The sequence below is a fragment of the Hypanus sabinus genome, chromosome 2, assembly GCF_030144855.1.
Source record: "Hypanus sabinus isolate sHypSab1 chromosome 2, sHypSab1.hap1, whole genome shotgun sequence".
Lineage (NCBI taxonomy): Eukaryota > Metazoa > Chordata > Chondrichthyes > Myliobatiformes > Dasyatidae > Hypanus > Hypanus sabinus.
This window is the reverse complement of record NC_082707.1, coordinates 166,776,411-166,802,150: the sequence shown is the minus strand read 5'-3', so window position 1 is coordinate 166,802,150 and position 25,740 is coordinate 166,776,411. Positions and strand designations below refer to the sequence as shown.

The following is a 25,740-nucleotide window of genomic DNA, read 5'->3' as shown; positions in this document are numbered from 1 at the left end:
ACTTCTTAATTTTAGAGATACAACACGTTAACAGGCACTTCTGGCCCAATGAGCCCACACCACTCAATTACACATGCCATCAATGTACCTACTAACCCACAAGTCTTTGGAATATGGGAGGAAACCAGATTACCTGGACACAGGGACAACATAAAAACTCCTTAGAGACAGCGGCAGGAATTGAACCCAGGTCACTGGTGCAGTAATAGCGTTATATTTACTGCTATATTAGCATGCTGCCCCACTAGATGTCCTTTTGTTTTCTTATTCACTATTAAATTAGTACATTTTCTGAAATTTTCTTCACGTACATAAAGCAACTAACAAACATGTTGATCTTAATAATTAACGATTAAGTGCCTTTCTTTGGATATAAGTACCTGTCTCGCTTGGCCTTCTCCAATTTGTCCTTGAGTATCATTACATCCTTTTGCAGAGCTAAGTGTTGCACATCTGAATCATGGACCTCCTTTTTAAGGTTCTTAATCTCTATGCTGTGAGCAGCCTCACATCTCATCAGTTCTTCCTCATAGAAGACCAGTTTCTTTTCCAGTTCCGCTTTAACCTTGGAGAGTTCTTGCTGATGTTGTAAACTGGATCCTGTAGTCCGACCTCCATGCTTCAACTAACATGCAGAAAGAAAATTGCTGAGCCAACTTTTAAAACACTTTCTTATTGAGATTCCCTTTGATCAAGACAGATGACATTTTTCAACAAAGTCAACAAAGACATTTTTGGATGGCATTTTTCAACAAAGACATTTTTAAACATTTTCTCATTTATTAATTCACATACAAAAGCTAAATAAATCAAAATGATGTTAATACTTGAAGAGATATTTTCCTCAAGGAAAAGGTAATTGATAAAAGATAATTACATAGAGCTTTGACAAAGTTTCAACAGAACCTAACCTTTAATGCTTCCACTTCACTTTCCAGTTGCTTGGAATAAGCTTCACTGTGTTCTCGAAGCTTCCGTTCCTTTGATGCTTCAGCAATTGAGTCTTCCAACTGAGCTTCCAGCTAAGAAGAAAAATGCCTCAAAGTAAACTCAAACCTACATGTTTTCCCATCACAAAAGCCGATACATTATCCTTTACATATACATTCACCATTGATTCATATCAGCCATGTTTCAGCTGCCAGAAAATGCTTAATATTATTGGATTAAATTACAAATCAATAAATAGTGAATGGCTTTAGATATTCTTAATATTCTATTAGCAATTTTGAAAAATGGTGAAATAATACTGGAGGTGCAGAAAAAAAAAGTATTATTTGGAAGAAGTGGAAATAGATTTAAATGGTTAATGAGCTAAAAAGGATAGCTGCAATAACAGCATAATGCTGCAAATTGCAACATAGCTTACTACAATAGCTCACAAGTAACAGAATGCATAAGTTTTTGTGTTTCCCAAATGACAAAGCTACATCAGTAACTTAATCAATTAAATACTGCCTGTTGCAGTTACCATGTTTCATTTAAAAGAAAGAACAATCGCTTCAATAGTAAAACAGTGTTTTAATAAAGAATAATATTTTTAGAAACTTGATTTTGTCAATATAGTGCAATTCAGTAAGTAAAGAGCCATGTACTTCAATGGATCATGATGCCATCAAATAAAATTCTAAATATCTGAGTAGGACATAAGCAGTTATTGGAGTTAGCTGTTGCCTTTATGAATTGGGGAAGGAGAAGAGCAAAATTAGTGAAGGTACCATATTCTGCAGCAGGTGGACAACAAAAGAATAAGACACAGTTGTGTTAATAAAATGTCTATGGGACGCAAGAAAAACTGGATATAAAGAAAATAGCAGAAAGGAAAAAGCAATGATTAACAGGTGGCTAAAAGGGAGACTCAAGAGAACTCTGTGCTCAATTTCTTTGCAGGACATAGTAATGATTTATACTAAAATGAAAGCGATGTTGCGGTAGCAGAGGAGTCCATGGACTGACATGTCAGAATGGGAATGGGAAATAAAATGCGTGGCTACCAGGAATTCCCGTCTGTAATGAAGGTGCTCAATGAAAAGGTGTACCCAATCTATGTTGGATTTACAAGGATTTTGCTGATATGAGGACCTGAATTACAGGGAAAGGATTGAATAGGTTAGGATTTTATTTCCTAGAAGTTAGGAGAATGAGAGGAGATTTGACAGAGGTATACAAAATCATGAGGGGTAAAGATAGGGTTACCGCAAACAGCTTTTTCCATGAGGTTGGGTGAGACTAGAACTAGAGGTCACAGTTTAAGGGTGAAGGGTGAAATATTTAAGGAAAATCTGTGGGGAAACTTCTTCACTTAAATGGTGATGAGAGTGTGAAACAAACTGCCAGTGGAAGTGATGGCTGCGGGTTTGATTGCAACATCTAAGAGAGGTTTGGATAATTACTTGGATGGGAAAGTATGGAGGTGCTATAGACCATTTGGGACTAGGCAGAATAACAGTTTGCCACAAACTAGATGGGTACAAAGAGTCTGATTCTATGCTGCAGTGCTCTATGACTAAGAAAGATTTGCAGAAATGAAATAATAGACAAACTATAACACCTCATTAGTTGACCAGACATGAACAAGAAGGTCACAGCTTTAAAGTTTTGAGCAAGAGATATGCAGACTTTGAGGAAAAACCTTTCTTAATGCAATGATCTAGAGTTTAGCACCCTCAAAGTGGTGAAAGGAGAGATGATTAATTATTTCAAAAGTAACTGGATTTTCATTTGGGAAATAAAATTTAGTGGGCTGTGGAAACAGAGCAAGGGTACAACATATATTGAACTATTTAGTAAATGGCTAGCATGGACTTGATAGGCCAATGACTCTAATGACAGAATACTTAATTGACAGAAATGTGTTCACCCAATAAATCAAAAGTAACGCATTTCAAAAGTCAGCATGATCTAGCCCAATAAATGATAGAAATTGGAGTCTGCAGGAAAGGAGGGATCCTTGACTACATGACCACAGAGTCCTGGAGTTAACAACTCAGATAGCCATTGGCCCAAAAAAATCTAATTATCATTTGAATACAAGTTAGTGATTCAGAGCAGATGTACAATAAAGAGGGTTAAGGCATGACAGACAAGGACCCTGATCAGGCTACATTTCAAATTCCAAAGAAATATGCCTTTCTACACCAACTTGCTTGGTAAGGCGTTCAATTATGACATTGCATCTCAGTCAAGTCCCATAGAAAGGAGAGTTTAAAAAAACTGTTGCACTTAAACTTATGAAATGGCATATGGAATTAAAAGAGAAAAAAGACAAAAAAATAGAACAATACAGATATAATGGGATCACTACAAAGAAGCACAATGGAAGAAAACACTGTGAGGAACTTGCAGTTAGAAATATATAGCAGCATTGAACAAATTACTGAGTGGATATCAATGGCAATCATTTCACTTTCTTTCTCCTCTTTTTCTACGTAGTTAAATACAGTTTTTCCTGTGAATAGAAAAACTAATTTTTATTTAAAGAATTGAAAAAATAGCTTCTAATAGATAAAATTAATTTAAGAAATTAATACTTGTTATTTATATCCAGTTTCTTCTCCAAACTAGGACTAAGTTATGTTGCCTTGGTTAATTACTTGAAATTATTTACCTCCTTCCTTGCTCTTTCTGCTTTTCGGATTTCCTGACGCATTGTGTCAATCTTCTGCATAGCTATTTCTAACTCTTCTTCTTTGTCACGGAGATGGCGGGACAACTTCTGTTTCTGAGAGCGCAACTCTGCCATCCTTTCATTGAGTTCAGAAAACTCTTGCATTGCGATCTTCCTCTGCTGATGTGCATCCTTTAATTCCTTGGTTTGGGATTTTTGTCTTTCAAGGGTTTCAACAAGTTGCTATTAAAATTGTAGATTGTACAGACATTATATTAATAAAACACAAGCTCACGTAATGTTAATAATTTACTACCACTTAAAATGCCATTATAATGCTAACACTAAGTTATGCTAATAGCTATGTAAAACTTAAGCTTAAGCAACATTAAGCTTAATGACACAGCACTCATCAGTTAAAGGGCAGCTAACTCCGAATACTGTACAAAAGCAATATACTCTTCATATTAAATTCAAAAATTTACGAGGCTCTTTGAAAACTAGCTTGACAGAAAGATGAATCTGTATTCAACATCATAATGGTTGGTGGTGTGGAACTATTAAATAGAGATGGTCTCATACCTTAATTTTAAGGCTTTTAGAAATTATAGAACTGAAACTTAATGACACAAGGTGAAGAAGGTGAGCTAACAGTTATCCAACCTAAAAGTAACTTTTTTTAAAAAAAGTGTTATTACAATTTGGTATACACTGTATACAAGTTTGCACTGTATACAAGGAACCTTAAGAGTACTAAAACCGTATGTAATGAGAATTTTAAAATTACTGGGCTACAATTTGCTTCAAGTAAGATGCAGGCACACAGGTGATCTGAATAACTGAAACACTGCAGTCAGACTTGCTATATTTTACTGTTAGACTTCCAAAAATGGCATGGCATAGTAATTGTTGCTGATGTGGAACTACTAGAGATCATCTTACACCCTTAGTTTTTAAGGGCTTTACAAACTGTAAGTTGATCAATGATGATTGATCTATTTTGAAGTTGCTGTATACATGAAACAGATATAACCACACTCACAGGATAAAGTTGAATACTGACTAAGACGCCGGAAATGAACTAATGCAAAGCTGGAACCTCAGTTCTTTTTAAGGTGTTTTATTGCTGATCTTTTGCTCACCAACATTCTGATGCAAATTGGCACTGCCACTACTGTTCCTCTCCTTTCTTTAAAGTCAGTATTAACCTTTCTGATCCAAACATATTTCCATATAGAGGAAATGGAAGTCACTGATGACAGCTACAAAATGTTCAATCTAAATACTCACATTTGTTTGGTGTTTTGTTAAATACTTAGTCAGGAAGCGCAAAGTGTGGCATTGTCATCACAACTAACATAAGCCATAAACCATAAACCAAATCCTGACTGACCACCTGCATATTTTAGGCAATTTTATAGCTACACCACATTTCAAAGAGCTACGTTGTTTACTTTGCACTAGGATAGCACAAGAAAAAATTAGCACTTCAGATTATGTAACATCATTGATTTCAAAAGCAAACTATGTCAAATCCCAATGAATTAATCAATCATAGAACAGTACAGCACAGTATAGGCCCTATGGCTCATGAAGTTATGCCGACCTTTTAACCTACTCTTAAGATCAATCTAACCCTTTCCTCCTACATAGCCCTCCATTTTTCTTTAATCCACTGCCTACAGAAGAGTCACTTAAATATCCCTAACCTCTACTTTACTCCTGGCAGGGCAATTCATGCACGCAGAACGTTATGTTAAAAACAAAACCTCTGATATTGTCCCTTACACTTTCTCCAAACACCTTAAAATTATTACCTCTCCCCCACATTAGCCATTTCCACGCTGTGAGTAAAGTTTACAATCATACTGTCTTTTATTCATTACCTATCACTTTTTCATAGTAATGGCCAAAATAATTTTACTTGGGTACCTTGTGATTTTCTTCTTTTTCTTGCTTAAGTGCTCTAATCTGCTTTTCAAGTGCTTTTACTTTGTTTGTAGATTCCTCAAAGTCTTGACGGAGAGACACTGCATTTTCAAGCTGATGTTCTAACCGATCTGATTCTAAATCAAAATGATTACAAGAACAGTTGTGTTAATTTGCATTCTAAATTCATAAAACTCAAATGTTAAAGAAAAGAAAATATAAAAGTTAACAAGTACAGTTTTGTTAATGATTAGATTAATTTACTTACTTTGTACTTAGGATACTGTTAAATTAAAAATGCAGCAAGTTCAAGAATATGTCACATTTTGATTTCACATGATTACACATTAAGACATCAGTAATCAGCAAAAAAGTGAATTTACACAATCATTTTCCATGACAGAATCCAAACCAGCCCTAACGTATGCTCTCAAAGTGGCTTAGAATTAAATGGAATCAAATTTTCATTTGATATGATCAGCCAGATTACTGGATATATTCCTCAATCTATGCAAATCACTGTTGTGAAAAGTTACAAGTACATTTAACAAATAATGGCTTTGCACCAAAGTTTAGTATCATGGACAAGACATGCCATATCTCTTTAAGACATCTGTGCAAGCTGAGTTTAAAAGTTGAGATTGAAAGATCTATTTCTGCACTGGAACCTTTAGGCTCTTCTAAATGAACATTTCATATTACATCTAGGAATAAACTGATAAAAAAGTCATATATTTGGCAATTCTTTAAGGAAAGCATGAAGTTCATTGCCTTGACAATAGCTCAGGAATAAGAAATGTGTTCATTTCATTTTCATATGGTTAATTTCTTTTAGTCATTGTATTGCACCACTGCTAGAGGAATTTCCCTCTCAAACTTTAATTGACAGCAGTTGCAAAAACTGCAAAATGAATCCAAAGTATACATGAATTCAATTTAAAGAAGGCTGTGTATTTTCCTCAAAACGACCAGTTTTTTAAAAAAACAGTCCACAGTAAAATCATTTCTTGTCAACTATAACTTACCAATTACTCAAGAGGTATATGGCCAAAATAGAAATAAATTCTTATTTAAAAGAAAAATGTTTAGCAAAGAACTTTAAACAAAACAAACATACAAAAGTATATACAAGAGATGCAAATATATATTAACCAATTGCACTTGAACATGAGAGTACATTTCATTTCAGGTATAAAAAATAAACTCTATAACAATTTCAAGTTAGCAGTCATCTTTCATTTATCACTGCAATTAGCTTGAGAGGTCCTTAACCATGATGAGCTTAAGTGGGTAACACACTGGGTATCACAAATCAGCAATATGGGATATTTAAATTAATCTCATTACTTAAATTAAAATTTTTTTAAAACTCCAAGAGCTGGAAATCCAAAATAAAAACAGAAATGATTGGAAATCATAAAAACACAAGAAAGCGCTGGAAGAATTCAGTAGGTCAGACAGCTGGTCAGGACAGGCACTTCCTTCCACTTAAAGAGAAAAAAACTGAAGGACAACTGATAGAGGCAGAGAAATCAAGTTAGCTGAAATTGTCAGACACAATTATCACCTATTTAAGTTTTCACTCTCTGACTTCTCTAATTCACTCATTGAGCAGATTGTTTGATCGATATGTCAATCCATGGCCTCCTCTACTGTCGCGATGAGGCCATACTCATGCTGGAGGAACAACAGCTTATATTCCATCTGGGTAGCCTCCAATCTGATGGCACAAACATCAATTTCTCAAAATTCTGGTAATGCCCCTCACCCTTTCACCATTCCCCATCCCCTTTTCCCTTTCTCACCTTATCTCCTTGCCTGCCCATTGCCTCCCTCTGGTGCTCCTCCACCCCTTCTATTTCTTCCATGGCCTTCTGTCCTTTTGTATCAAGACTCGCCCTTTTCCAGCCCTATACCTCATTCACCAACCAACTTCCCACCTCATTACTTCATCCTTCCTCCTCCCACATTTCACCTATCACCTTGTGTTTCTCTCTCCCCACCTTTTAAATCTCTTCATCTGTTTTTCTCTAGTTCTGCTGAAGGGTTTTGGCCTGAAATGTCGACTGTACTCTTTTCCATAGATGCTGCCTGGCCTGCTGAGTTCCTCCAGCATTTTGTGCGTGTTGCTCGGATTTCCAGATTTTCTCCTTTGTCCTAGTTTGTTTCAGAGATGACACCCCTTGCCCATCCTCACTGAAGATTAATGAGCTCCTTTTCTCTCTTTCCCAGTTCTGATGAAACATTGACTCTCATTACTTATGATTACAGGATTCCTATCCTGGAAATTAGTCTCTGTCCATAATGGCAATTTAGAAATAGAGCAAAAGCACTACCTGAAATTGTGCCTTTCAAAAGTTAACTGGATGCATATGTGAAAAGCACCACCTTTTAGGTCTATGGGGACAGAAAGAGGAACTTCTCTGGATTAAAGTGCCAGCAGAGACCAGTGAGCCAAAATGACTTTGCATTGTAAAGTATAATTCTAAAACTCAAGTCTTTCTAATCACAACTAATCTAATTCAAGATTTTTTCCTAAATTAAGTTTTCTGTATAATGAGGATTAGAAGTGACGACGATTGGAAATGCACTAGTTCAGAAACAGGCCCAGGATTGAATCGTGACCTGAAGCTGATGAAATGAATAAGATCACAAATCCAAAATCTACTGTGAGGATAAGCTGTGGAGATGATCAAAATACAATCACTCAGCTTGTGAAGTTACACCAAAACATTAAGATGTGTACTGAGCTTTATTGAAGGCTTTAAGATGGTTAAAACAATGGTAGGTGATTTATCAGTGCAGCTAAGATCAGGAGGAATGTAACACTGTCAAGGAAACACAAATGAGGATGTCAAGGAAAATCACAATGAGAATGACTTGAAATTAAAACAGCTTCATTTTCTTGCAAGCAGTTACAGGGAAAAAGAAATAAAATAGTTTTACTAAAAACTATACACAGACAAAGACTGATAGACAACCAATGTGAAAAAGACGACAAACTACAATTAAAAATAATATTGAGAAATTCAAGTTGCCGAGAGTCTGGAGTTTGTAGAATCAGTTCAGAGTAGCAATGAATTAAGTTATCCATGCCGGTTCAGGAACACAATGGTTGTAGGGCAGTGGGCAGTGATCCCCAACCTCTGGACCGTGGACCGATACCGATCCGCGAAGCACACAGGGGTGCAGCGGTAGCCGGAACGCACTCAGCCCATCTTTAAGAAAAATGCCGAAATAAACAAGCTAATTAATTAGGTGCTGCCCAGCAAGTAAATATCAGCCCAGATCAGAGGCGATTGCTGATTGTGTCACTTAATTGCACATACTTAGTTGCCCCTGAGAAGGTGGTGGTGAGCTACCTTCTTGAACCACTACAGTCCTGGAGGTACTAGGGAGAGTTCCAGGATAATGACCTAGCAATGGTGAAGGACAGTGATATAGTCAGGATGGTGTGGGGCTTGAAGGGCAATGTCTAGGTAGCAGTATTTGCCATGCTTTGCTGCCCTTGTCTGTCTAGCTGACAAAGGTCACAGGTTTGGAAGGTGCTGTCTATGGAGTATTGGTGATTTTCACCCTGCAGATGGTACAAAACTGCTGCTACTGTGCATCAGTGATGGAGGCAGCAGTTACATGCCTATCAAGCAAGTTGCTCTGTCCTGTACGGTGTTGAGCTTCTTGAAATGTTGAAGCTGCACTAATACAGGCAAATCAAAGTATTCCACTACACTCCTGACTTGAGCTCTGTAGATGACAACCAGGCTTTGGTGAGATACTCGCTGAAGGATTCTTAACCAACCAATGGGTGCTCCTGCACCCATCCATATTATGCGTAAAGGCTACTCGGTTCCTAACAAACGGAACTAGCAGGATGAATAGATCTATCAAGAAGCTCTGGTATGATTTTAAAAATGTAAAATATCAACAAATAAAAATATACCTGCTAACTGCTTTCTTAGATTTTCCATTTCCTCATTCAACTTCTTAATTTCCTTATCTCTGCCGATGGTACCCATTCCACGTGTTGAACTATTAAGTGACTGTAACCCTTGTGTAGTCTCTAAGGGTCCAAGAAATGAAATTTAATCAGCAAGTAAATGGAGTGAACATTGCAAATCAACAACAATCTAATTATGACATTCAAGAAGAAATATAAGATGCCGTAAATAGACATCAATATCAATAAAAATTTATCTTCTAGGACAAGCACTCTCCTTTTGAAATGAAATCTAATCTTTGTTTTATTTTTGGAGCTTAAGTTTCAGTGCTGACAATACATACCTACCCAAAACATTTCTTTTTATCCCCACAGATGCTGATTGGTTTGCTTTGAGCTTTCATGTTTTAAATACAATTTAAATTGCAGGGTTACCTTGCAGTTTCCTAGATAGTTCCAGTTTTTCTTGTTCAAGCCTGTGGATTCGCCTCTCATAAGCCTCAATTTGTAAACTGTTTTCCAAATCTATCCGTACATCTGCATCTCCGTCAATCGATTCTGACCGCATGCCTTTTTTCAAAGAAGTTCTATCTGACAAAGGACTGAAGCAGCAAACATTATTTATATTTTCAAGAATTAGACAACTCAATGAAACTTTAATTTGCTATTCATTGGAAGTCATCAGAAAGATACACTTTGCATTGAGCTTTTTTTTTGCTTTTACCATACACCAGAAGTCACTATCTTTTAAGGTGACTGCTGTTATGCATACAAAATCCCATAAAATGGCATGTGATCAGTTATCTTTTCCAGAGAGGTTGTTTTGAGGGATGTGCAAACCACATTATTTGGAGAATTCCCATTTTCCATAAATAGCTGCACTGGAACTTTCCCATGTACTTGAGGAGGCAGAAAAGAGAGTCATTGAAGGAGCAGCATGTTGTGTAGTAATATAGTCTCTCAGTGATGCAATGCTGTATCAGTCTTGGCTAATAAAGCAAATCTCTGGGTAGGTTTCTCTCTCAGAGCAATAACGTCACCACACTGTCAAAGCTGACATTATAATGCCTCACTAGAAAATAAGCAATAGTATGTGTCTGATGACATGCTATAGAGATTAATGGCTGAAACAATAATTTCAAATCTGATGACTTAAGCAACGTAACAGATTCAATACCACGTGAAAACAGTTATATAGTACTTGTCAGAAGCTAAGTCAGAATGCCAGGAAAATCCGAGTCTAATCCTGTACTCACCAAGTTGACCATAGCTGGGATTTCAGTGGGGTACAGTAACTGATATTATCTGAGGCAGAGGAAAAATTAAACAGGTTCCTGAACTTCACTGAATTCCCTACCACAATCACAAACAGCCTCAAAATGGATAGAAATAGGTTAAATGAATAGGAAGAAATTGGCAGATGGGAGTATGATATGAATAATGTAAGGCTAGAAAGAAGAATTTAAAAAAAACTTCATTAAACATAGAGAGATTACAAAATGTTGCAGAGAATTTAGGGATCCAAGTACATGAAGCAGAAATGTTTGTCAGGGAGTGCAGCAAGTGATTAGGAAAACAAGAAGAATGTTAGTACAAGGGATGAGGTTTGATGAGAGATTGAACCTGTACTTATCACAGCCTAGAAAAGTAAGAGTTGTTCTCATTGAAGCATATAAAATTCTGAGATGGTCGCTGAGAGGATGTTTCCTCTGTTGGGGAACCCAGACCCTGGGTGCAGGAATTTCAAAACACGAGGTAGGCTATTTACGACAGACGAGAAAGAATTTACTCTCTTAGAGGCTTCTGTCTCTTTGGACTTCTACTTCAGAGAGCTTCAGTAACAAAATCTTTGAATAAATTGTAGAGACACAGAACATAATTTATATTTAAACTTTAAACAGTCAAAGAAAAACAGAGGAAATTCTGTTGAAATTATTGTGTGGCACAGTAGATACATAGGGCAGACTGTAGTTCCTCTTTCATACATACATTTACTGTAGACAAAATACTGCAGATACTGGAAGTGGAAAAAGACATGTGAAAGACATGCAGAAGACTGGAAGTTCTCAGAGGGTAATGCAGTTTCTAACAAGGGAGAAATCAAACTGAAGTCTCAGACCAATAAACTTATGAAAACCCATCCAACTGAAAGATCAACCCATCTCAAGTTCAGGAACATGTATAATTCTAGCATTTTGTTTTTAAGTAAACTTTAAAACAGAGGAACTCCTTACTCTAGAAGGCTATGGATATTCAGTAATGAATACACTGAAGGCTGTAGGCAAAGGATTTTTGGAACTAAAAAAAAACCAAGGGATTTGTGGAGTAGATACAAGTACAAGATGAACCTTCACTTTACACAATGGCAAAGTAAGCTGTTGAGGTAGTGTGGTCTGTTCCTGCTCAGTATTTAACTCTCACCACCTTTGTCAAGCTCCCAGGTTTGAAGTAGAGCCACTTGAATGAGATACTGTTAAGAGCTAGGAACTTGAATTCTAACCAAGGTAAAAGCCACTTCCTTTCTAATACAAAATGGGAGATAAAGCCACAAATCATTTGATACAAAATTTTAAACAAACCATATTAATATAAAGTATTACTCAAACCTTCTAAGTAATCTATACAGCAAAGATTAAGTTCAAATATTGCAGGTTCCCTCAACTCATCTTGGATGTATTGGTTGAATGCAAATGACACATTTCACTGTATGTTTTGACGTACATGTCTGAATAAATCTAATCAATGTACAAGTTACTTAAGTGTTTTGGAAAAAGCAAAATATGTTGTTATGTCACTAAAGTTAGTTTCATGCATCATTAGCAATAGTGGATGGTTAATTAAAGCACAAACAAACAATATACAAAATATTTAGAATAATGTTCTACCTGGTGGTGGTAAATGTGAAGCCTACAAAAGGTAGGTGCAGTCCAGAAAAAGCAGTGTGAGTGGCTGGAGGCACCAGTTCCTAGAACAACAGAAAGCATTTATCAGCACAAATTTAAGTTTACATTTAATCCAATAAATTATCAAAATAATAACTTAATTTCAATTAATTAAATGTAGAATAAAATCTGACAAATGATTGAGTTTTGCTTCATAAAACCAGTTAAGATAATAGCATTATCATTGAAGAGCATTATTTCAGGCACCGATCAGTCCTGCTATATTGGGAAAGCAATAATTATGCAAATTGCTAATAAACAGATGTTTGGTTAAACCTCTCACGTCTATGTTCGACACAGCTTTTCTTCTCAAATTAAGGAAAACCAACAATCAGCTCACAGCTACTCCTTCTTTCCCACCCCACTCCCCTTCCTTCCTGGGCTTTTCCCCCTTCCTTTCCAGTCCTGATAAAGGGCCTCAGCCCAAAACATCAACTATTTATTCCTCTCTGTGGATGTCCCTCCAACTTTTTGTGTATTACTCTGGACTTCCAGCAATACATTTTAATCTTCAGTCCAGAAGAAGGAGGCAAATCATGTGAAATTGAACTTGTACTGGCCAGGAGTAATGATCAATTTACTAAATTGTGCAGATACAAAGAGATCTGATCAATCTCTCTGCATTGGGCACAATGTCAGCACGGTGGCACAACACCTGCATACAAGTTGCACAGAGGTACAGCATGTAGTGACCACGATCTCATAATGCCAAAGATCTGGGTTCAATTCTAATTTGGGGTTTTGTCTGCCTAGAGTTTGCACATTCTCTCTGTGACCACTTTGGTTTCTTCCTAGTGTTGAGATTTCCTCCTACATTCCAAAGCTGAGTGTTTATAAGTTAATTGGCCACTGGAAGTTGTCCAAGCACGTATGTAGGGGGGGGGTTACAGAATCTGAGGGTAGTTGAAGAGAAAGTCGGGAGAATGAAAACTGACTAATGTAGAATTAGTATAGCATGTGCACTTCAATGGTTAGTGCAGAGTTGATGGACTGAAAGGCTATATTGGTGCTCCTTTTCTCTACGACTCTATTCAAGTATCCAGTAAGTTACCGCCCCTTCTTTTTCCTCATATTACAGAACATAATTGTTGTGTGAAACAATAGCCACTCCGAGCATTGGCTATTCTACATAAAGTCTCAACTGTTCCTTTTGTCTATTTGAACCCGTGTCTGCTTACATAAAACAAATTCAAGCTAGTGCCACCTAAAACAAGTAGGACTACAAGATTCCACTAAATTATTTACATCCCTGACAGGTTTATTATCAGTAACTGTCACTCTGCTGGAAAGTTTAAGAAGCCTTGATTCTAAGAATTTTAAGGTATCTTGTTTTCAAGGGATTTGACAAAGGAATGAGGGCAGATAACCATACTACCTCATGAACAGTGACTAAAATTTGGTCTCTGGCAATGGAAAATTAACTACCATTTAAATCACGTAATCTTGATTGTACTTTCTACTCTCAAGAATAAGTCCTAATCTTACATTGGTCAGAAATTTCATAACCCTGAATAAACACATGAATTCCACAAAATAACAAGTACTAGAAAGAACCAAATGTAAAATTCATCTATAGACAAATCCTGATACTGGCTGGTGTACATCAAAAATTACACGTGGTGTTCCACAAAAACTGAAATACTAACTGGATTTTTGAGTACATCATCATCTACATCAAAATTTGAAGTGTCAGTTGGGCTGCTGACTTCAGGAATATAAGGTGCTTCAATATTTCTAATATTGTCCCAATCGATCCCTTTGAAAAATGAATGCTTTTTGAAATCTTCCATTCCATTTTTTCCAAGTCGATTTTCTCTACTACAGATCAACCGTTGTATCAAATCCTTGGCTTCATCAGATACATCAGTGAGATGAGATGGAAATTGGAATCGTTCCTGTCAAACAAAATATAGTCAGAATGCTACAATATCACACTATACTTGCAGAACAAGAATGCCATTTCTGTACAAAGGAAAGAGTAGTTGAATTAAAAAAAAGGATATCCTGAAATTAAAAGATACAAAATTTAACACTTTCCATAAATATTTTTATTTCATTTTTATCATAAACTTAATTATATCAGGTCCATGAGGCAGTCCTCATCAGGGGAATCAGAGGTGGAGAAAGTCAGCAACTTTAAATTCCTAGATGTTATTTCAGAGTATCTGTCTTAGGTTCAGCATAGTTCAATTATAGTTCAATTATGAAGAAAGCATAGCAGCGCTTATACTTCCTTAGAAGGTTTATAAAGATTTGGCATGACATCCAAAACTTTTACAAATTTCTATTGATGTGAGGGACAGTATACTGACTAGCTACATCACAGCCTGATTGAAAATACCAATGCCCTTAAATAGAAAATCCTACAAAAAGTAGTGAATGTGGTGGCCCAGTCCGTCACAAGCAAAATCTCCCCACCTTTGAGGACATCTACATGGAGTGCTGTCACAGAAAAACAGCATTCATCAACAGCAACCCCCACCACCCAGGTCATACTCTCTTCTCACTGCTGCCATCAGGAAGAAAGTACAGCAGCCTCAGGACTCTCACCACTAGGTTTAGGAACAGTTACTTATTACCCTTCAGTCATCAGGCTGTTGAACCAGAGGAGAAAACTTCATTATTTGCCCCATCCCCAAACTGTTTCCACAAAACCTTGGACTCACTTTCTTGATATTTATTGTTTACTTATTTATAATTATTAATACTTTTTTATTTTTGTACTTGCACAGTTTGTTGTCTTTTGCAACTCTGGTTGTCTGCACTGTTGGTGCTGTTTTTCATTGATTCTATTATGGTTAGTGGACTTATTGAGTATGTCAGCAAGAAAATGAATTTCAGGGCTATAAATGGTGACATATATGTACTTTGAACTTCATTATTATTATCACAGAGTACAATAGGGAAACTCAAAAACTGTGCTTGTAAAAGTAAAAAGAGCTTTATCAAAATTGAAATTAAAACATTTAAACAGTTTGCTATATATGTTCTTCTGCAATATTGCTATTCTTCTACAAAGTAGTAAACTGCTGTATTTCACTACAGTGTTTAATTATCACACTATTTGTTTAAAATGTCAATCTAAAAAAATAAGAGGGCCTTACTTGATGATTCATAATCTTCCCATACGTTTCCACCAATGACTCAGCATAAAATGGTGTTTCTCCAACAAGCATTTCATACATGCATACACCAAGAGACCACCAATCACATTCTGGTCCATACTTTCCCATTCCATCCTCCATTGCTTGCAGGATTTCTGGAGAGATGTAGTCAGGAGTACCAACTGCTACAGAAGATTGTACCTGAGAACAATTGTGGAAACACATTACAACCAACTTGGGTATGCTTTACTCTGATAAAATAAAACACATGCAATAAAATGTGTCTAAAAAGTCAGGTTGATTTATGGTTTAAAGATTCATGTTCAGATATCCTATGGAAAGAAAATGAGTGTATAAAGACTCTTAGAAGATATTAACTGAATGCTTTAAATTTTGACTGCCATTGCCAAATCTTGTTGCTCAATTACTGAAATAAGAAAATAAGTGGGAGGATTAAGCCACATTTAAGCCTGCTCCATTATTTATTAAGATAATGGCCAACCATTAACATCACCTACTTTTTCCACATTATCCTCAAATCCTTCAATTTTCCTATTATTCAAATTTATTTTGAATTCTCTCTTGAATATGTTTAATTAAAGGAGCATCTGTAACTCTCAAGGTACAAAATTCTAAAAACTCACACCCTTTACTAAAGAAAACCTTTTCTCATCTAGATTTTAAGAGGATAACTTAATTATTCTGAGACAGATCTCTTATTCTAGACACCATAACCACGGAAAAATTCTCCCTCAACTCCTCTGCTAAGCCCCTTAATAACGTTGCAAGGCACAAGATGCGCTCTTAACTCTAAATTGTAGCCTTAATAATTCAACCTCGCTTTATAGAGCAATGCTTATCACAGTTGGACCACTGTAGCATTGTCTCAAAGACAAATATACCTTTCCTCAAGTAATAATCTCAATGTGTATCTTCACCCTGGCCTTACATGATTGCATTAAGTTTTATTTAAACATCTTTAAACCTTTTTTAATAAAGGCCAAAAAACTATTGCTTTTCCAACTGCACGCTTCAACTTAGATAAAGTCATCAATGTATCTCTTAAAGTCAACTATTCCCCCACTTGCTTTTTAAAACAATTTCAGCTTTTTTTTTTCATTTTTGTTCCAAAGCAAATAATCACAGTTATCTGTAACTGTTTATAATGCCTTGCAAAAGCAAAATAGTGTGGATACTAGTAAGTTAAAACCAAAAATAAAACAGAAAATGCATTTTTAACAGATCAGTCTACAAGTGCTTTTATTTCAGGTTCCAGGCCTTTCATCAGGATTTTTTGATGAACTGTCATTGAATGGAAACATTAATTGTTTTGCTTATGCCATGCTGCCTGATCATTTGGACATTTCCAGAATTCTGTTTTCATTTTAACCATCTTTTCCAATTCTGTGTTCTCAACACAATTCAATTTACCTTATAGTTTTGTCCTTTCAGCAAATGTGAACAAACCACTGTCAGTCGCCTTATATGCCACTCAAATAGACTGTAATGAGTCAAAACCTAAGCACTGCTCTATCCCATACCCTACAACCAACAAAAGTAACTCCACTTTCCCAGCCTCTTCTCATGTTAATTTAATAGTCTATGCCAATTTAATACTTTTAATCCCATGAGCCTTAATTTAGCACAATTTAATGTTTTATTTAAAACTTAAAGCATTGTTACAGAATTCCTCACATACCTTCTCTTCATTCCATACTTATCAAAATTTCCATCAGCTCAGTTTTCTCTAAAGTCGCTGATTTTCATCAGATTAGAAAAACTTTGAATCAAATAAGATTTTGGAAGCTTCTTAATGCTGCTGTTTGGTAGACATTAGCAATAGGAAGTCTTGTTTACAATAAAATGGAACAAATTGTTAGATATTGTGCTTGCAGCTACAGACCACAAGAAATAAACAAAAGTGATGTAAAAATACTAGGAATTTAACAGACAACTTCTTGTTTTGTTTATACTTTCCTTCAGAAGATGATATGGTATTAAAATATTGAATATTCTGAACATAATGGATCTATTTCCTGAATAGTATGAATCTATACAATGAATATTGTTCTTATGCAGCTATTATAAGAAACAGTACTCACAGTGCCATCATTCATCAACTTCAGGCAGGAACCAAAGTCGGCAAGGCGTATATGTCCATTCATGTCCAGTAAAACATTATCAGGCTTTATATCCCTAAGCAAAAATGCAAATGTTAACCAAAAATCCTTTTGGAAGAAAGCATTCATACATCAAATAATATTTTCACTGATATCGCCCAAAGTATCAATTTTGTCCTATTTACCTGCATTAGTAAAAACATTTCATTTAAACAGATAACAATAGCAAGTGAATATAGCTGACAAAAAACAACAATATCATATTACAGGAGACTCCTTTTTACATTCATAGAAAACAGTACTGTAATTCTGTGTCATCTACGTGTTTAAGAAACTGGAGTTTAAGAAGAAAGAAAATAAGTTTCTTATTTATTCACTTTTATCCTCCCAAACCAATTCTGAGAGTGAATGCTATATTGTATCTTCAATTTTTGAGTAGCAATCTGTAAATTCTGTAAGGGAAACTTCAACTATCCACACTGCTGTAAAATGGAAGCTTGCAATCATTTAAGCCTATTATTCATATTTCTTTTCCATTCTGTTTTGAAAAGATAATCATCGTCATGTGCATGTAGTATGATGTGGGCGATCAAGATCTATGACCATGATTGTTCTCAGCAGATTCTACAGAAGTGGATTGCCTTTGCCTTTTTCTGGGCAGTGTCTTTACAAGGCGGGTGACCCAGCCATTATCAGTACTCTTCTGAGATTGCCTGCCTGATGTCAGTGGTCGCATAACCAAGACGTGATATGCACCAGCTGCTCTTACGACCATCTGCCACCTGCTCCCATGGCTTCATGTGACCCTGATCTGTGGCAGGGGTGGGGGGGGGGGGGGGGTAGGTGCTACAACTCACCCAAGGGTGACCTGCAGGTTAGTGAGGGGAAGGGGTGTCTTACACCTCCTTTGGCAGAGACCTACTTCATCCCACCACCCGTTTGAAGATATAGCAGAGAGAATAATTCCTTCTTTCTCAAAGATAGGTGAATTAAAGGAAGTGACTTCCCTGGTCTTCTGTTTTTAATATTTCTTATTCTAGTTTATTCTGATAATGTGTATGTACACAGCAATATACAGTTAGATGCAGTCTGGACCTAAATTACAACTGAATAACTTTGCAAAAATGCATCCTTGCACGGCTAAAAATCACTTCAACTGGAAGACGGCTTAAATTAATTAACTTATGTTTTGCATTATTAATTCTCTTAAAAAGTTCATTAACCTTTATATGTAGTGAATTAATTTGATGTACTGTGGTACTGCATCATAGGCAATCTATTTATATTAGTTATGCATACTTAAATAGCAAAATACAATTCAATAGATTATTGGATCTTAAAATTGTTTTCCAACTAATAAATGCACAAGCTGTAGATTACTAGCTCAGTCTTTCAAATACCACTTTTGAATTGTGAACAAAATTTTGCATTTTTTTTTACTTTTACATGAAACAGTAATATATCTAATTAAATATAGAAAGATTCCTGGTTTGCAAAAGAGTGAAGGATTATTGTTAACACGTGAAGTGGGTGGAAGGATGATTGGAAGTGCTAAAGGTCATGTGTGAAATAATAGATCACAAAAAAAAGAGGAGGATTGGATTTGATGAGATTATTCTCTGAGCCGGCATAGACAATGGGTTGAAAACTCTCTGTCTATGGTGAAAAGAAATATGACATACAATACCATAAGATATAGGAGCAGAATTAGGCCATTTGGCCCATTGAGTCTGCTCCACCATTTCATCATGGCTGATCCATTTTCCTCTCAACCCTAATCTCCTGCCTTCTCCCCATATCACTTCATGCTTTGACTAATCAAGAATCTATCAACATCTGCACAATTACTTGGCATCCACAGGTTCTTCACCATTCTCTTGCTAAAAAAAATTCCTCCTCATCTCTATTCTAAATGGATGTCCCTCTATTCTGAGCCTGTGTGCTTTGGCCTTAGACCACCACCCTCATCAAAGGAAATATCCTCACCTCATCCACTCGATCGAGGTCTTTCAACATTTTAAAGGCTTCAATGAGTTCCCACCCCCTCATTTTTCTGAATTCCAGTGAGTACAGACCAAGAGCCATCAAAAGCTCCTCATATGATCAGCCTTTCAATCCCACTATCATTTTCGTGAACCTGCTTTGAACCCTCCATGTCAGAACATCCTTTATTAGATAAGGGGCCCCAAAACTGCTTCACAATCCTCCAATTGAGGCACAACCAGTGCCTTATAAGCCTCAACATGACATCCATGCTTAGTCTTTTTGAAATGAATGCTAACATCACATTTGACTTCCTCATCACTAGCTCAACCTGCAAATTAACCTTTAGGGAACCTTGCATAAGGACACCACGTCCCTTTGACCCCTATAATTTTTCTTCTACCATAGTGCATGACCATACATTTCCCAACACTGTATTCCATCTGCCACTTTTGTCCATTCTCCTAATCTGTCTAAGTCCTTCTGCATCCTCCCTGATTCCTCAACACTACCTGCCCCTCCACCTACTTCCGTATCGTCTGCAAATTTGGACACAAAGCCATTTATTCCGTCATACAAATCATTGGCATACAACTTAAAAGGAGCAGTCCCAACACAGATCCATGTGGAACACCACAGTCACTGGCAGCCAACCAGAAAAGGATCCCTTTGTTTTGACTTAATGCCTCCTGCCAATCAGTCAATGCTCAATCCATGATAGCATCTTTCTGGTAATACCATGGTTCTTAACTTGTTAAGCAGCTTCATGTGTGGCACCTTGTCAAAGGCCTTCAGAAAATCCAAGTACAAAACATCCTACAATTTTCTGATTCTCCTTTATCTATCCAGAAACACAGCTGAGACACAATCTTGTTAAATGGCAAACTCAAGGGACCAAGTGGCCTTCTGCTGCTCCTAATTTGTATAATTGTGGTGTCACATCAGAAAGTGGTGAGTTTCCCTGATCTCCAAAACTGCCTGTGTGGAATCTGCACATCTTCCCTGTAAATGCTGTGTTTCCTCTGGCTTCTCCAGCTTTCCCACATCGCAAGAAGGTATGTGTTGACAGGCTAATAGGTCATTGTAAATTGCCAAGTGAGAAGATGAACAGTAGAATCTGGGGGTAGCTGACAGAATGTGGAGAGGATTGGCACTTCATGGTCAGTGGAGATTTGTGAGTCAAAGGCCTTGTTTCCATTAGTTATCACTCTATGACTTAATATAAAAGGGGCAGAGATACAATAAATAAGAAATTTGTTTAAGACAAAAAGAATGGCATGGTGATTGGCTGTCAGGACGATACATAGCGTTGTTCCTTTAGGATTCATCACAAGACCACTGCTTTACTTCGTATACATTAATGAACTGGTAGACAAGGCATGATCTCAAATTTGCAGATGACACAAAACTTGATAGCATAGTAAACACTGAAAACAGCTATACGCTTCAAGGAGAAACAGAATGTTTGGCAAAGCATGCCTGATGAATTTTAACACACTGAAGTACAAGATATACACTTTGGTAGGGCTGTCTTTTTCCTGGGGTTGGGGAATCAAGAATGAATGGGCATAGATATAAGGTAAATGGAGAAAGATTTAATAGAAACTTGAGGAGCAACTTCTTGTTGAGAGGAGGGCAGCATATATGTGGAGTGAGCTGCTGAGGGTGGGGGGGGAGAGTTGAAGCAGGGAGAGTAACAGGAAATGTTTAGGAAGTTACAGAACAAACACTGGCAAAGGAACACACACAAAAAAATGCTGGTGGAACACAGCAGGCCAGGCAGCATGTATAGGGAGAAGCACTGTCGACATTTTGGGCCAAAACCCTTCGTCAGGACTAACTGACAGGAAAGATAGTAAGAGATTTGAAAGTAGGAGGGGGAGGGAAAAATGCAAAATGATAGGAGAAGACTGGAGGGGGCGGAGTGAGGCAGAGAGCCAGACAGGTCATTAGCAAAAGGGATACAGAGCTAGAGAAGGGGAAGGATCATGGGACAGGAGGTCAAGGGAGAAAGAAAGGGGGAGGGGAGCACCAGAGGGAGATGGAGAGCAGGCAGAGTGATGGGCAGAAAGAGAGAAAAAAAGAGGAGGAGGGGGGGAAAAGCTAAATACATCAGGGATGGGGTAAGAAGGAGAGGAGGGGCTACCCAGCCAGTATATAAAGTGTTGTTCCTCCAACCTGAGTGTGGCTATAATAGCTATAAACTGCAACAGAACATACCAGTATTGATTACATTAAGTGAATGTAGTTGTGCATTTGGAAACAATGAAGACAGAATATTTGAGGAAAATCATTGTACTAAATTTTAACTTATAACTGACAGCAGGAACAAAGCAAATCCAAATCAATATTAATAAAACAGAAGGTCAACTTAAAGCAGTTTCTCCACAGTTAGCTGTCACCAAAAAAAGTGGCATTGTAGCAGTGTGCTACACGCAGCGCTGAAATAACGACACGGAGTCGGTAAACTACAGTTAAAGAAGATTTTATTTGAACTTCGCAGCTTCACTTTAAAGCCTCCCTGATCCCACCCTCTCCGGGCGTGGATGCCGTAGGAGGCACGTATTCACGGTCCCGCACGAGCTTTTCCCTTTGTTAGTGAAGCAGACCTGGCACCCTTTTGGGACTGGCCTTTATGCTGGCACGCTGGCTATTTGTGAGCCGGTTCAAGTGCGCTGGGAAGTGGGTCGCCACATAACCTCCCCCCCCCCCCAAGAACCGGCGATACACCCCCCCCCCCCAATGTCCACAGACTGGGCTGGACCCTGTTTGGGAGGTCGGCCCCTGCGCCGCGATACCGGGAACTCGACCAGTTGCGCCACGTCCACGTGGGCCGGTTTGAGGCGGTCCACCGTGAAAACCTCCTCTCTCCCCCCAACATCCAGCACGAACGTGGACCCACTGTTCCTGAGCACCGTAAATGGCCCCTCGTGGTTGCACCGTTGCAGCAGTGGCCGATGCCCGCCCCTTCGTACAAACACAAACTTACAGTTCTGCAGGTCTTTGGGTACACAGGTCAGGTTCTGCCCATGCTGCAAAGTGGGTATGGGGGCCAGGTTGCTGAGCCTCTCACGTAGTCTGCCCAGGTCTGCTGCGGATTCTTTGTCGTGCCCCCTTGGGGCTGGTATGAACTCCCCGGGGACGACCAGGGGTGCGCCATACACCAACTCGGCTGACGAGATGTGCAGATTGTCTTTGGGTGCCGTGCGGATGCCGAGTAGGACCCAGGGAAGCTCGTCCACCCAGTTAGCTCCTCGCAGGCAGGCCATGAGAGCTGACTTTAGGTGACAGTGGAAATGCTCCACTAAGCCGTTCGACTGTGGGTGGTAGGCAGTTGTGTGGTGCAGCTGTGTCCCCAAAAGGCTGGCCATAGCTGACCACAGGCTGGAGGTGAACTGGGCGCCTCTGTCAGAGGTAATGTGGGCCGGTACATCAAAGCGGGACACCCAGGTGGTGATCAGTGCCCGGGCGCAAGTTTCGGAGGTGGTGTAGGTGAGCTGGATCGCCTCTGGCCATCTGGTGAACCGGTCCACGATAGTGAAGAGGTGCCGCACTCCGTGCGACACTGGCAGGGGGCCCTCGATATCCACATGAATGTAGTCAAAACGCCGGTGGGTGGGGTGGAACTGCTGCGGCAGGGCTTTGGTGTGCCATTGCACCTTGGCCATCTGGCAGAGCATGCATGTTTTGGCCCATTTACTGACCTGCTTGCGGATTCCGTGCCAAACGAACCTGCTGGAGACCATCTGGACTGTTGTCCTGATGGAGGGGTGCGCTAAGTTATGAATGGAGTCGAAAACACGGCGCCGCCAGTTTGCCAGGGCAACGGGATGGGGTTGGCCGGTGGTGATGTCACAGAGTAGGGTCCTCTCACCTGGGCCTACAGGGAGGTCCTGGAGCTGCAAACCGGAGACTGCAGTTCTGTAACTGGGGATCTCCTCCTCTGCCTGCTGTGCCTCTGCCAGCGCCTCAAAGTCTACCCCTTGGGAAAGGGCATGAATGTTAGGGCGAGAGAGCGCGTCCGCCACGACATTGTCCTTACCCGAGACGTGCCGGACATCCGTCGTGTATTCAGAGATATAGGATAGATGGCGCTGCTGGCAGGACGACCAGGGGTCGGACACCTTCATGAAAGTAAAGGTAAGCGGCTTGTGGTCTGTGAACGCGGTGAAGGGCCTACCTTCCAAGAAGTACCTGAAATGCCGGATTGCCAGGTATAGCGCCAACAGTTCCCGGTCGAAAGCACTGTATTTGAGCTCGGGCGGTCGCAGGTATTTGCTGAAAAACGCCAGGGTTGCCAGCGACCCGTGATGAGTTGCTCCAGTACCCCACCGACTGCCATGTCAGATGCGTCCACTGTGAGGGTGGTAGGGACGTCCATTCTGGGGTACACTAGCATTGCAGCGTTTGCCAAGCCTTCTCCTCGTCCCAGGTAACGTCCTTGCCCGGACCCGACATCAGGGCGAACAGGGGGCACATGATTCGGGCAGCTGAAGGGAGGAAGCGGTGGTAGAAATTTACCATACCCACGAATTCTTGAAGGCCTTTGATTGTGGTGGGTCGGGGAAAATGGCATACTGCATCTACCTTAGCGGGCAGAGAGGTTGCCCCATCTTTTGTAATCCTGTGGCCCAGGAAGTCGATGGTGTTGAGCCCGAACTGGCATTTGGACGGGTTGATTGTTAGACCGTATTCACTCAGTCGGGCGTAGAGTTGACGGAGGTGGGACAGATGCTCCTGACGACTGCTGCTTGCTATGAGGATGTCATCCAAATAGATGAAAGCGAAGTCCAGGTCGTGTCCCACCGCATCCATTAACCACTGGAACGTCTGTGCGGCATTCTTCAGGCCGAACGGCATGCAGAGGAACTCGAAAAGGCCAAACCGGGTGATGAGAGCCGTTTTGGGGACATCGTCCGGATGCATCGGGATTTGATGGTATCCCTGGACGAGGTCTACCTTGGAGAAGATCCGTGCGCCATGCAGGTTTGCTGCAAAATCCTGAATGTGCGGCACAGGGTAGCGGTCCAGTGTTGTAGCCTTGTTCAGCCTGCGGTAGTTGCCCCATGTTCTCCAGGCCCCTGTCACTTTGAGCACCATGTGCAGGAGGGAGGCCCATGGGCTGTCAGACCTCCGTACGATCCCCAATTCCTCCATCCTCTGGAACTCCTCCTTCACCAGTCGGAGCTTGTCCGGGGGAAGCCTTCAAGCACGGGCGTGGAGAGGTGGTCCCTGGGTCGGGATGTGGTGCTGTACGCCATGTCGGGGCATGGCTGCCATGAACTGCGGTGCCAGAACCGATGGGAAATCCGCCAGGACCCTAGTGAAGTCGTTGTTGGACAGCGTGATGGAGTCGAGGTGAGGGGCTGGCAACTGGGCTGCACCCAGGGAAAACGTCTGAAAGTTCTCGGCGTGGACCAGTCTCTTCCTGGGCAGGTCGACCAGTAGGCTGTGAGCCTGCAAAAAATCCGCACCCAGAAGCGGTTGGGCTACGGCAGCCAGTGTGAAGTCCCACGTGAACTGGCTGGAGCCGAACTGTAGCTGCACCCTATAGGTCCTTACTGTGCTGCCGTTCACGGCCCTCGGGGGGGGGGGGGGACCCGGTGCCCTGTTGCGTGTCATAACTCGTCAGAGGTAAGACGCTGATCTCGGCACTGGTGTCGACAAAAAAACGGTGTCCCGACCGCTTGTCCCACACATACAGGAGGCTATCCCGATGGCCAGCTGCCGGAGCCATCAGCACCGGCTGAACCTGGCGTTTCCCGGGAACTTGCAGGGCGGGCTACAGCGGCGGGCTTCTGCGCCCCACCGCTGGTGGTAGGAGCACCATTGTTCATTGGGCTCCCCACCCCTGCCTCTGGGGTTAGCGGGCTCTGTGGCCGGGCCGGGTCTGGTTTGCTGCTGGGAGCATGGCCTGGTGTTCTGTGCAATGGACGCCCCACTCACCATCTTGGCTTTCCACAGCAAGTCCGCCCGGGCTGCCACCTTCCAGGGGTCACTGAAATCCGCGTCAGACAGCAGCAGGCATATGTCCTCGGGCATCTGCTCCAGGAATGCCTGCTAAAACATGAGGGAGGGCTTGTGTCCTCTGGCTAGAGACAACATCTCATTCATTAAA

The 25,740-nt window shown here is 39.9% G+C and overlaps 1 protein-coding gene across 1 annotated transcript in view; it reads right to left on the bottom strand.

Moving 5' to 3' along the window:
• The window catches only part of cdc42bpb (CDC42 binding protein kinase beta (DMPK-like)), a 209,338-nt gene that overhangs the window by 50,696 nt on the left and 132,902 nt on the right, over positions 1-25,740 (bottom strand). The window contains exons 6-15 of the mRNA XM_059958771.1: positions 17,622-17,715; positions 15,520-15,720; positions 14,062-14,310; positions 12,359-12,438; positions 9,909-10,075; positions 9,477-9,596; positions 5,540-5,673; positions 3,608-3,850; positions 912-1,022; positions 381-625 (exon numbers count right to left, since the gene is read on the bottom strand). Of these exons, the coding sequence (XP_059814754.1) occupies positions 381-625; positions 912-1,022; positions 3,608-3,850; positions 5,540-5,673; positions 9,477-9,596; positions 9,909-10,075; positions 12,359-12,438; positions 14,062-14,310; positions 15,520-15,720; positions 17,622-17,715 (1,644 nt within the window). The remainder of the gene's footprint in view (positions 1-380; positions 626-911; positions 1,023-3,607; positions 3,851-5,539; positions 5,674-9,476; positions 9,597-9,908; positions 10,076-12,358; positions 12,439-14,061; positions 14,311-15,519; positions 15,721-17,621; positions 17,716-25,740) is intronic.